Genomic DNA, 13,232 nt, shown 5'->3' with positions numbered 1-13,232 from the left:
CACTGATAATTTTTTGTGATACCTATCTAAGATTTCAAATACAGTTTCCCGCGCGATCTCATAGTAAAAGAATGCGTCTTTATAACATCAGAGGACTGTATTTTATTGCACTTCATTCTTAGTCATCTTAATTTTAGCTTTAACTTTGATGTAATTAACACAATTAACTTAATTTTTATTAACACGATTAAGCAGTAATAAAGCTGACCTTGCTCTCAGGCTCAAGGTTATGAATGAAGCAATCATTAAGATATTCTGTGAACTGACGTTTGTGCTTTAAGATATATTCATTAGTGTTGGCCATTGACATGTCATGGCAAGCCTCTGTATTGTTAGTCCACGATCTCATTATCTGAATACAAAAATGTTTTGTGATGTATAAGTATTTTTAATAACATCACTTTACTACTGCTACTGCTACTGCTACTGCTACTGCCACTGCCGCTGCTGCTGCCGCTGCCGCTGCTGCTGCTGCTGCTGCTGCTACTGCTACTGCTACTGCTACTGCTACTGCTACTGCTACTGCTACTACTGCTACTGCTACTGCTACTGCTACTGCTACTCTGAGCAGATCAGCTAACTTACCAGTTGGATCCTGGTCACTTTGTTCATTGTTTTCTTGTTTTGAACCAATTAGGATTTCATTGTCATTGTCATCACTGAAGTTGGTGCCTCCATTATTCTGTCAGTTATATTAAGGTAGTCAGATTTAAAATAGCAAGTTTGTTTACCACTCTTCAATTGGCAAATAAAAGCCATTGGTCTGACCATGACATACCTCTTCGGAGCTCAGTACAGGATACTCAGTAATTTCACCTGAGCCACTGTTATCTTCTTGGTTTTCTACACGAGCAAGGAAAACAGTTAACATGTCACTACTATACTACTAAGAAGTGTAAATATACAGTGTAGGGGATTTGCTCTTCAGTAATACATACATTGGTCTACGTGGAGAAATTATGAAATTTCAGTGCTTCTTTTCGTGATGTGGAAAAAAAAGAACCGTGAATTCTTGAGCTGGAAATATGCTTTGCATTTCGAATGACATTTGTATGATTTTGCTTAACCAGTCTTGGCGGCATAACCTTCTCAAAGAAGAAGTGCTGTAAAAGAGAAATCACCTTGTGACTGGTTTGTGGAAGCTGAACCACTTTCAGAAGCCATGTCAAAGGAGGAAGGTGCCTGTTGGTAAGGAAGATGCCACATGATGAATTAGCACCGAAGAAAAGAAGAATGATACGAGAAGAATGTTCATTGTCATTACCATTTGTCTCATCGTCAGCGCCACTATGTATTCATCGGTCTAGTCGATCATCATCACCATCACCATCACCATCTCCACCATCACCATCTCTATCACCATCACCACCATCTCTATCACCATCACCATCACCACCATTACCATCACCACCATCTCTATCACCACCATCATCTCTATCACCACCACCACCATCATCACCATCACCATTCCTATCACCATCACCATCATCACTATCTCTATCACCATCACCACCATCTCTATCACCATCACCACCATCTCTATCACCATCACCACCATCTCTATCACCATCACCACCATCTCTATCACCATCACCACCATCACCATCACCACCATCACCATCACCACCATCACCACCATCACCACTATCACCACCACCACCATCACCATCATCACTATCTCTATCACCACCACCACCATCTCTATCACCATCACCACCATCTCTATCACCATCACCACCATCTCTATCACCATCACCACCATCTCTATCACCATCACCACCATCTCTATCACCATCACCACCATCTCTATCACCATCCACCACCATCTCTATCACCATCACCACCATCTCTATCACCATCACCACCATCTCTATCACCATCACCATCATCTCTATCACCACCACCACCATCATCACCATCACCATCACCATCCCCATCTCTATCACCATCACCACCATCTGTATCACCACCACCACCCCCATCACCTCCACCACACCTCAAGCACCAACATTATCACAATCTTCATAATAAACGCATAATAATCATGCATTATTCATCATTTTTACTGAATTACCTTGTAGATTTGCCAGTACTGTGGTACCTTGAGCTGTTGTGCAGAACAGTCGAGTCTCCCTACATAGTTCTTTGTTGTTTCCTGGACTTCCAAATTGGTCCACGCCACAGAGCAGCGCTCGCACGTATTGTCACAGAAGCGTTTTGGCTTTATTCTGGGTATTATTGATATACAAAACATTAATGAGACAGTAAAGCATCCGGTATAAAACATCATTGTCGTACTCAGGGTTTTTAGAAAGGTTACTTGCATGTGACGTCAAAGCACCTCAAATTGAAGAACAAAACAAAATAATTTCGATCTCCTGAGAATTGGAAACCCATTGATATGTCTTCCAAATTGAGCTGCATTCCGACGTGCTGCAAGGAGTCTATTTAGGGTTTCAATTTACAAAAGATGACAAATAAACTAAACTGCCTCCTATGACATCACACTTATTAACATATTGAAAGTATGGACTTTATATCTCCAAGATGCATCATTACTCAATTCATATAAAAATATTTTACCATTCAAATATACACTTCATGTACAATCAATAATGAAAATATCAAGTTAGATGCTGGTGCACTTAAAAGACTAATTGAATTAAGATCTTTTCCTTACGCGTAAGCCTGTAGTTGAATGTTGTACTTGAGTTCCCAAAGCACTGGATCATTGGGCTCGACGGTAACTATGGGAGGATCTCCGCCATCGAAAGACAACAGGGAGTCGCACCAATCCCCATTTGGACAATCAAACTTGTTCATAATGCTGAAAAGATCTTGTCCGTGGTAGACGATTCTCCACTTGCAATCAGACAAGCCTCCCCTTGCGAAATAAGGATGTTTCATCCCTGGTAACTTAAACCATTTCCAAGGGACAGGATGAGGTGCGATCATTGCAATGCACCTCAATCCAGGATAACTATCATCGTATGGCATCGGTGAATCAAGCTGGATGGCCATGTAGGCATTTGATACTTTGTAAACCTGGCCATCGTAGTATGCCATGAATTTACTTCCAATTGTATGATTGCGGATAACGTTAAAAAAAGGCAGAGACATTTTCGTCTTCAAAAAGTCAAGTGTCGATAGAATAAACGCAATTGCACTGCTCTGTTCAGGAACCAAGGAAAGCGTATGGATGAGAAGCATCTGCCTAACGGTTTCGAGTTTGGTATATAACTCAAAGTACGCCATAAACTTCTTTGCGTCTGACGGCTTATTACCATCAATCAAATGTATCATCTTATTTCGCAGTTTATCGATAACTGGAAATCCATGCACGAATATATTCCTAATAGACGTATGTGTGCTGTTGGCATCATGTACACTAATTTTGTCATTATCTTTCCCTGCCCTGTTGAGAATTGTTTTAAAATGTAAATACGTTTCGCCGCTTTCCTTAATGTTGCTCATCTGGATGTCGTCTTCCCTGTACTTCATCGTTACTTTTTTAATCTCTGTAGTTACAATATTTTTTATAGAAAAAGGAGAACGAGTCTCGCCCAATAGATTCATAAAACTCGAAATGAACATAGCTAGTAAGCTAACGATGTGGCCATCCGATGATGTCAATTGTTTTAACGTGTCCAACAGATTTAGAACAGCAAGTATGGCAGGCGTGGTACCTTGGTACGCGTCACTTATAAAGTCGATGTTTTCGGCCACCGCTTTCAGTGCTACAGTTCTTTCAGTGCGTTCCCTTAGGGGTTGATTCTCCCAGTCTTTGGTCAGCTTTAAATACATCTTTTTCGCTCGTCTTGCTGCATCACCATAGAATCTTTGGACAGAACTCTCCAGTTGGGTCATGAGGGGCTTGGCAGCGTCATCTTGATTTAAAATATTTGAATATTTAACAAGTATTTGAGTCCAAACACTTTATTCTGTATAACAGTTATAGTGCATTTTTCATTTGGTACTGATTTACATACAAATAAATGAGCATGCGCAGATGCAGCTTGGCGATCTTTCATGTGTCTGCTGCGATGAATGAGCCAGAAAAGGTATCACGTGAATAACTTTAAGCGCATGACACTTGGTAGATAGAAAGATGACTTACAAGAATATGGTGTAGTTCTTTTTTCTCCTGAGCTTTCTGGATTTAAATCTTTATTTAATCGAACGTCCTCTGTATCATCTTGCTCTCTCGATCCTACGATACATGAATACAGTGAAGGAAAAGGAAACACTATATACAATTGAATCAAGAGCAATGCTTAACGTTCACACGTAAGGCTGATTTACTAATAAGGACAGCACGCAAGTAAAATAAAAATTTTATGTTGTATGTAAACGATTTTGAGGAAACGTTGGAATGTGAAGATCGATACCTTTGTTATAGACGACGAATCCTGCAAACACCAAAACAAGCAAAACCGTCTTCATTTTGAACGAACGACACACTGCTTGAAGAAAAGAAAAAAACCATTTCTTTCTAATGTAGTCATTATTTCTCTTCCAATACCAGAGTTTTTCATGTTGGCACTTTTTTTAAACCAATAAATGAATTTACCTAATTAAAAGTAAGATTTGTTTTCAATTTTTCTTTTCTATTCGTGCATATTTCAAGTTGAGATGCGCAAGTTTTAAGTCAAATATCTCGTTAAAAAAACGCAGAAAAGATCGGAAAAAATAGGGACTGTTTTAAAGGGAAGTTAAAAGAAGTGGTTTCAGCCTCCTCAAAGATTTTTTGTTAGTACCCCACGGGCGCCTAAGTTTTAGTATTACCCATGCGTACATTGTTACCACTATACCTACACACGTTGAATGTTCCTCCACGGTTGGTGTCTCGAGACGATTGAAAGGCTTGCGTGAGCCCTTACCGCATACTGTGTTTGTATGTAAGGGTATTAATAATAGACTAAATGAATATTACTAGTACCAGTGATATGGTCTGCCACACAGCCAATAGTATCTATTGTACATCACGTGATCATGGTTCTAATATTGTCATTGTGGCAGACCGTATCACTGGTACTACTAAGATAGATGAACGAATAACTGTACCATATGTAATATTAATGATATTAATAGAACCATGATCACGTGATGTACAATATATAATATTGTCTGTGTGGCAGACCGTATCACTGGTACTAGTAAGATAGATGAACGAATAACTGTACCATATGTAATATTAATTATATTAATAGAACCATGATCACGTGATGTACAATATAGATACTATTGGCTGTGTGGTAGACCGTATCACTGGTACTAGTAAGATAGAAGAACGAATAACTGTACCATATGCAATATTAATAGAACCATGATCACGTGATGTACAATAGATACTATTGGCTGTGTGGCTGACCGTATCACTGGTACTAGTAAGATAGAAGAACGAATAACTGTACCATATGTAATATTAATGATATTAATAGAACCATGATCACGTGATGTACAATAGATACTATTGGCTGTGTGGCTGACCGTATCACTGGTACTAGAAAGATAGAAGAACGAATAACTGTACCATATGTAATATTTATGATATTAATAGAACCATGATCACGTGATGTACAATATAGATACTATTGGCTGTGGCACACCGTATCACTGGTACTAGTTCACTAATAATGAGTATGATGTCATAGGAGGCATTATAAATTATACAAAACATTTGTGGGGCAGTAAAATACCCTGTATAAAACATCGTCTTACTATTGCTTTATAGGACTATAGGATTTGAAGGTTATTGCAAATCCGTTTTCTCATAGTAAGCAGTGCTTCAATTTACAAATAATAACAAATCAAGCTCAAATGACTTCTTTGACGCGGTCACATTTATTAACATATTGCAAGTATAATCCTTGATATCTCGAAGATGCTTCACTCATTTCACGGGTTAAATGCCTTCATTCTATAATAAACTCCTATTTGCTGCTTAAGGTAATTCCCCTGAAAGAAATTTTGCCAATAATTTTGTCCTGAAAATTTGCATGGACATTAATTATGTTATGAACATAAAGATGGACATAAAGATGGAGTCACCATTCTCGTTTTTGATTTCTCATGAAAAAACATCTCAAAATATTCGAAAACTGACACTTTTCCGAGTGGAGACTGGGGCGAGTCAATTAAAAATCGCAATTTCTCAACTCAAAGATGAGAAAAAGTGAAAATTGGTTTTGAACATGCTTCTTTTTTAGTTTCCGAAAGAAAAATACTTAAACTTTGTTAGTTCCATGCACTTAGTTGCATGCGCAGAAAAATCGTCTTTGCAGTTAGGTTAATACTTGCTATTTAGCGATTAGACCCGCAGCCCGAATAATCTATTATTGATGGTTTTCATGGCCGCCACGTTGGGGGAATTTAACAAAAGATTCGTCATTAGGAACTGGTCATTGATCCACGGGGGGGGGGGGGGGGGGGCCTGGTGCAAACAGGGGGTGGGTTAGCATTTTTTATGCATGGGTTTAAGCAAAAATCAGCAAACATCATGCTTGAAGGAGAAGGGGGTCAGCAAAAATCATGCTTAAGGGAGAGGGGGGTTAGCAAAAAATCATGCTTAAGGGAGAGGGGGGTCAGCAAAAATCATGCTTAAGGGAGAGGGGGGTCAGCAAAAATCATGCTTAAGGGAGAGGGGGGTCAGCAAAAATCATGCTTAAGGGAGAGGGGGGTTAGCAAACATCATGCTTAAGGGAGAGGGGGGTCAGCAAAAATCATGCTTAAGGGAGAGGGGGGTCAGCAAAAATCACGCTTAAGGGAGAGGGGGGCAGCAAAAATCATGCTCAAGGGAGAGGGGGGTCAGCAAAAATCATGCTTAAGGGAGAGGGGGGTTAGCAAACATCATGCTTAAGGGAGAGGGGGGTCAGCAAAAATCATGCTTAAGGGAGAGGGGGGTTAGCAAAAATCATGCTTAAGGGAGAGGGGGGTCAGCAAAAATCATGCTTAAGGGAGAGGGGGGTCAGCAAAAATCACGCTTAAGGGAGAGGGGGGGCAGCAAAAATCATGCTAAAGGGAGAGGGGGGGCAGCAAAAATCAAGTATAGCATATTTAACATTGCTACTTGTGTCTTTTGTAATTAAATTCGCTTTGGAATGATTGAAAAACAACAATTGGCTAGCTCGTACACGATGAGGGCTAGAGGTGTAATATTTTTAGAGTGAAGGCATTTAATCTATGAAATAAAAAATACTAGTCAACGTGTAATATTCAAATAGACACGAAAGAAAACAATGGAATTAGGGTCTACTAAAGTGTATTAGTCTAATATCTATTGCACGGGTTTAATGACTTCACTCTAGTCAAATAGACACGAAAGAAAACAATTGAATCAGGGTCTACTAGTGTGTATTAGTCTAATACATATTTCACGGGGTTTAATGACTTCACTCTAATAGCCTAGGTCAAATAAATAAACACAAATAATAATGAAATTAGGTTATAATATATTCGATTCATTGGTTTTCAAAACCGCTTCGTTTCGCTATTAGCGGTCTATCACTAATAGTCCACTAGTGATTCGGCCAATCAAAGCGGAAGGATTTGTGATAGACTACAGTAAAACCCCGCGCATAAGAGCCTAGATTTTTCCAAGTCAGCCTGAACAGGTTCTTATATAAATGGTGCTTAACTTGAAATCAGGCAATCAAGGTTCTTAAATGGGTTCTTAATTTTTGGTAATAAAAAGAGTAATTGTATTGGTGGGCGTGGCATTTTATACATTAAATGATTCACACATTTTCATGCTAGCTGTACTAAATAAAAACTGATAGGTAGTGGTAGTAACTATTTCGATCTTAGTGCAGTTTTCGTATGACTGTGAAAAGCTCACGGCACGAACACGGTCGTGACACAGCAAGGGATACACCAGACAAATCACATTGCACGAGAATTTACTCTCCATCCAATCAAATACCCGGAACACGACATAAACACGGCGCGGACACGGTCACGCCAAGATCACGGCACTTTTAGACCAATCATATTGCGCGTGAAAAAAATCAGCCAATTAAAATTCTAGAAAGCATCACGGTCACGGCACCTCACGCTTACGGCACTGGGCTTTTCACAGTCATACGAAAACTGTACTATTTCATGGACACAGTGTAAGCACTCTAACATACAGAGTACCTTATTTTATTATTTACAAGAAAATAAAACAGATTGACTTTGTATTTGAAAATTAAGAACCTACTTTGAGATTTCAGCCTGAAATGGTTCTTATGTGAAGGGTGCTTAAAATGAAAATTACAGCCTGATAGGTTCTTAAATTTTAGGTTCTTACACGCGGGGTTTTACTGTATTTGTAGGTTCAGTTTCTAATAATCTTATTATCTTTTATGCATACGAAGGTGTTCTCTAAGCCCACCACTGTACAAAAACGCTTTGTCACACTGCAAGCATTTAAATGGTTTTTCTCCGGAATGAGTTACCAAATGCATCTTGAGTAACACCTCCTTGACATACTGGTTCTCACAATTTGGACACTTAAAAGGTTTTTCCCCGGTGTGCTGCGCTAAATGAACTTTTAAAACGTTCTTGAATCCAAACGATTTTTCACAGAAATCGCATTTGTAGGGTCTGGCTCCAGTATGGGTTCTAAGGTGCTCGTCAAGGTTCCATTTTTTCACGAAAGCCTTTCCACAGCGATCACACTTGAAAGGTTTCTCCCCCGTATGTCTGCGCACGTGAACATTCAAGTCTCCTTTTCCTGCAAAGGCTTTATCACAGTTCTCAAAAGTACACTTAAATGGCTTTTCTTTGGTATGTGTCCTTAAATGGCGGTCATGACTTGCACGGCTGGTGCTCAACTTTCCACAATACATGCACTTAAAGGGACCCTGAGATATCCTCTTTTTCGCATGGGTTCTGAGATGCGATTTGAACTCACTTGGCTTACAAACTTTGTCACAGTACAAACACTCCTTATATTCTACTTCAGACGGTGCTTGCTCCGACGAATTTGTTTTTTTGTGAGCTTTTCGATGGTTTATGAGTCGTTTTTCGTTTTGGAACACTTTGCAACAAATTTCGCACTTCAATTCTTCATGCCTGGCTAAGTGTTTCGCAAATTGCTGGACATATTTAAGTTCTTTGTTACATGTATCACATTTAAATGATTTTTGCTTCGGGTGAGTTAAGATGTGTGTTTCCAACTCATATCGGCTGTGAACATTCTTCGAGCAAAGGAAACAGGTCATTTCTTCTTCAAAGTGCTTCTTGTTGTGATTTTCCAGAGTTTTTTCATTTTTGAATATCTTTACGCAGTGCTTGCATTGTAAAGGCTTTGGTCTTACGTGTGCTTTAACGTGCGTTTCGTAGTATTCTTTATTTGTAAAGGTTTTTTCACAGTACTCACACGTCAAGAGGCTTTTCTTATTTTGTTTTTTGTGTTTCCTTTTGAGAGAACTTGGGTCCTTGTTGCTTTGACGAGTGTCGATGTTTTCGGATTCTTCTTTATCATAATCATCATCCCCACCATTATCATCGTCATCATCATCATCATCAGTATCATCATCATAAACACTTTCTGTATAATCATAATCATCGTCATCCCCATCATCATCACCATCATCATCATCACCATCACCATCATCACTATTATCTTTATTTCTTTGCTTTTTTTCCTTTCCTTTCCTTTCTATTATTTTCTGGTTCATTTTCAGATCATCATCACCATCATCATCACCACCATCATCATCATCACCGCCATCATCATCATCATCACCAACACCACCACCATCATCACCACCATCATCATCATCACCATCATCATCACCGCCATCATCATCATCATCATCATCACCGCCATCATCACCAACACCACCACCATCATCATCATCATCATCTCCATCATCATCATCATCACCGCCATCATCATCATCATCACCATCAATATATTCCTTTCTTTGTTGTTGTTCCTCCTTTTCAACTCTTTCTATTTCCTTCTGGTGATTTTCCAGATGGCGAACGAGGAACCTTTCTTCTTTAAACACTCTTCCACAAACGATACACACAAACTCTCTTTCCCCCCTGTCTCTTTTCCCAACACCAACACCATCACCATCTTTGTCATTCTCTTGCACAACAACCATTCCACTTACTTCCGTATTTTCCTCCTTATCATGAGATACCCCTTCTAATTTATCTAGAATAGGCACAGGTTCCAAATCAACATTATCTGCTTCAGAAACACGATAAACTACGTTACCAGATGAGAGAAGCTGCGTCAAAGATGAGGGAACACTGTCTTCAGCATTCTGGCAGACTTCCAACACACTGTCATCAACCCAACTGACTTGAGTTTCACAGCTTGTGTTTCTTGAAGTGGTTGGTTGGACTGATCCATCTTCAGTTTGTGTTGCTGTGCTGTGTGAGGTGACTTGAACGGAGTGACTCAGTATTGGAGAGTAGTTGGTCTCTGTTGCCTAGGTTACGAAAAGTAAATAGGAAAATCATGGAATTGCTCGTGTGTTGAAGGAAGATTTTCAATAAATTAGTAATAATTCCATCCTTCCTTTCTTTCTTCATTAACAATTTGATAAAATAATTTGTCTAAAGCCTCAATTCGAAAGGAACATTTATTTGGTTTGTTGACATCTTCGACGCTTTTTTTAAAATAGTACAATGGACTGCAGAGGAGTACAATGGAATGAAGAGGATTACACTGTGAACAGTCATATGATTCCTTTCATTTCATCTTTGAAAGTAAAAGAGGTATGTATTTGATTGTTCCTCTTATCCATCCATCCATCCATCCATCCACCCATCCACCCACCCACCCACCCCTCCATCCATCCATCCATCCATCCATCCATTCCATCCACCCATCCATCCATTCCATCCATCCATCCATCCATCCATCCATTCTTCCATCCATTCATCCATCCCTCCCTCCATCCATCCATCCACCCATCCATTCATCCATCCATTCATCCATCCCTCCATCCATTCATCCATCTATTCATCCATCCATCCATCCACCCACGAAAAAGACAGAGTCCTTAATCGACCATGTAATATCAAATTGTAAGAATAATATTATTCAGTCTGGAGTTTATGCACTATCTATTAGTGACCATTATTTGGCTTTCGCCATCAGGAAAATTGGTATCCCAAGAGGAAGACCTAAAATTATTGAAACGAGAAATTTAAAAAATTTTGACTGTGAAGACTTTGAAAATGACCTTAAAAACACTGTTTGGCCACTCTTCGACCAACTAAAAAACGTGGACGAAGCATGGGCAAGCTGGAAAAAAATCTTCTTAAAAACTATTGATAAGCACGCTCCCACTAGGTTGATAAAAGTGCGCAACAAACCCTCTCCCTGGATAAATGCTAATGTTAAACAGGAAATGCATAACAGGGACTTCCTAAAGAAAAAGGCCACGAAGGCTAATGACCCAGAAGACTGGTCTAAGTATAGAAAGATGAGGAATTTTGTTAATCAATTAGTTACTAAGACGAAAAGGAAATTTTATCAAGATCAAATTGAAAAACACTCTCGTGACACCAAGAAAACTTGGAAGACAATAAATAATCTCAGGGGCAAGAGATCACAAAATGTTGAAATCAGCGAAATTAGGCAGACTGTGCAAAATACTGTTACTAATCCAAAGGATGTAGCAAATGTCCTTAACACTTATTTCACAGAAATTGCCGGTAAATTAGCTTCAGAAATAAATTCTAAACGTGCCAGTAATGTAAATTTCGCTGATTATGTTAAAAAAGTAGACCATGTGTTTACTTTTCGCTTGATCGATTCCTCTAGAGTACTTGAGCTTCTGCAAGGTATTAATACTGCTAAAGCAACTGGTCTTGATAAAATTCCAAATATTATTCTAAAAGCAGCAGCTCCTCATATCTGTAATTCATTAACTACCCTTTTTAACCTTTTGATTAAAACAAATATTTTTCCGTCGGAATGGAAAGTGGCTAAAGTCACCCCCATTTTTAAATCTGGTGAACAAGATGACCCAGGCAACTATAGACCTATTTCAGTTACTTCTGCTATCTCCCGCCTTTTTGAAAAACTAATCTGTGAGCAGCTGATTTCATATGTTGACGAACATAATTTACTAGATACCCATCAGTCGGGCTTTAGACCTTATCACTCAACTTTAACTGCGCTTTTAGATCTAACAAATGAATGGTACTTCAATATAGACAGGAAAATGATCAATGGTGCGATATTTTTAGACCTTAAGAAGGCATTTGACACCGTTAATCATAGTATATTGTTAGCAAAACTAGAATATTATGGGTTTAACGCCACAGTCCGACAATGGTTTCAGTCATATTTGACTGGCAGATCGCAACAGTGTTCAATCAATGGAGTACTTTCCGAAGCCCGTCCCATCTCTTTTGGTATACCTCAGGGGACAATTTTGGGCCCAGTTCTCTTTTTAATCTACATTAATGATCTACGGCGTTGCCTCGACTATAGTACAACTAGGCTTTATGCTGATGATACGACTTTATCATTTTCTGACTGTGGAATTAATAACCTGAATAATCAAATGGATATCGACTTAGAACATGTAGCTTCTTGGCTCTGTGCCAACAAACTCACTTTGAATGCTGTAAAGTCAGAATTTATGTTAATTGGTTCTCGTCAAAGAATTTCTACTTTAGATAACACAGACTTTTGTCTGACTATAGACGGCACCGCGTTAAAACGATCTAAAGAAACAAAATGTCTCGGCGTCTATATTGATGAAAATCTGACTTGGCGTTCTCATGTTGAGCACATTAAAAAGAAGATTGCATGTAACCTAAGCACGTTAAAGAAAATTAAGCCAATTTTAAGTAGGCCCTATCTAATCAAAATCTATAAGAACATAATTGAGCCTTACTTTAACTATTGCTGTTTAGTTTGGGACAGTATCGACGAAACTTTAACTAGCAAGTTACAAAAACTACAAAACCGTGCAGCCCGTATAATTACTGGCGCACCGTATTTAAGCGTACGAACGAGTCAAATTTTTAATGAACTCAAATGGATACCTTTAAATGAACAAAGACTGCAACAAAAGGCCATTATAATGTTTAAAATCGTTAATGATATCGTCCCATCTTATTTAAAAGATATGTTTTCCAGCCAGATTGGTACTCAATCTTACAACTTAAGGCGTTCTTCTAAAAATTTACAAATTCCAAAAGCCAGAACTGACTATTTCAGAAATAGTTTTGCTTTTACTGGAGCCTGGCTTTGGAATTCTCTGCCT

General features: G+C 38.8%; 2 protein-coding genes across 2 annotated transcripts in view; both read right to left on the bottom strand.

The window, feature by feature from the left end:
* Positions 1–98: 98 nt before the first annotated feature.
* On the bottom strand, positions 99–4,872 carry LOC116290172 (uncharacterized). Its single transcript, XM_089031717.1, has 9 exons — positions 4,812–4,872; positions 4,389–4,463; positions 4,118–4,210; positions 2,681–3,887; positions 2,075–2,228; positions 1,122–1,182; positions 779–843; positions 586–682; positions 99–352 (listed from the first exon to the last, which is right to left on the bottom strand). The coding sequence occupies exons 2-9, from the start codon at positions 4,441–4,443 to the stop codon at positions 333–335; spliced, it is 1,752 nt and encodes a 583-aa protein (XP_088887843.1). The 5' UTR covers positions 4,444–4,463; positions 4,812–4,872; the 3' UTR covers positions 99–332.
* A 2,183-nt stretch (positions 4,873–7,055) lies between these two features.
* LOC148910334 (uncharacterized) overlaps positions 7,056–13,232 on the bottom strand; it is a 32,707-nt gene continuing 26,530 nt past the window's right edge. The window contains exon 4 of the mRNA XM_089031715.1: positions 7,056–10,433. Coding sequence (XP_088887841.1) covers positions 8,337–10,433 — 2,097 coding nt within the window. The 3' untranslated portion in view covers positions 7,056–8,336. The remainder of the gene's footprint in view (positions 10,434–13,232) is intronic.

This window comes from Actinia tenebrosa, unplaced genomic scaffold (genome assembly GCF_029948245.1).
Source record: "Actinia tenebrosa isolate PJP-AT-01 unplaced genomic scaffold, QUT_ActTen_1.0 PGA_scaffold17__23_contigs__length_9995812, whole genome shotgun sequence".
NCBI lineage: Eukaryota > Metazoa > Cnidaria > Anthozoa > Actiniaria > Actiniidae > Actinia > Actinia tenebrosa.
This window is presented reverse-complemented; position numbering and strand designations above follow the sequence as displayed.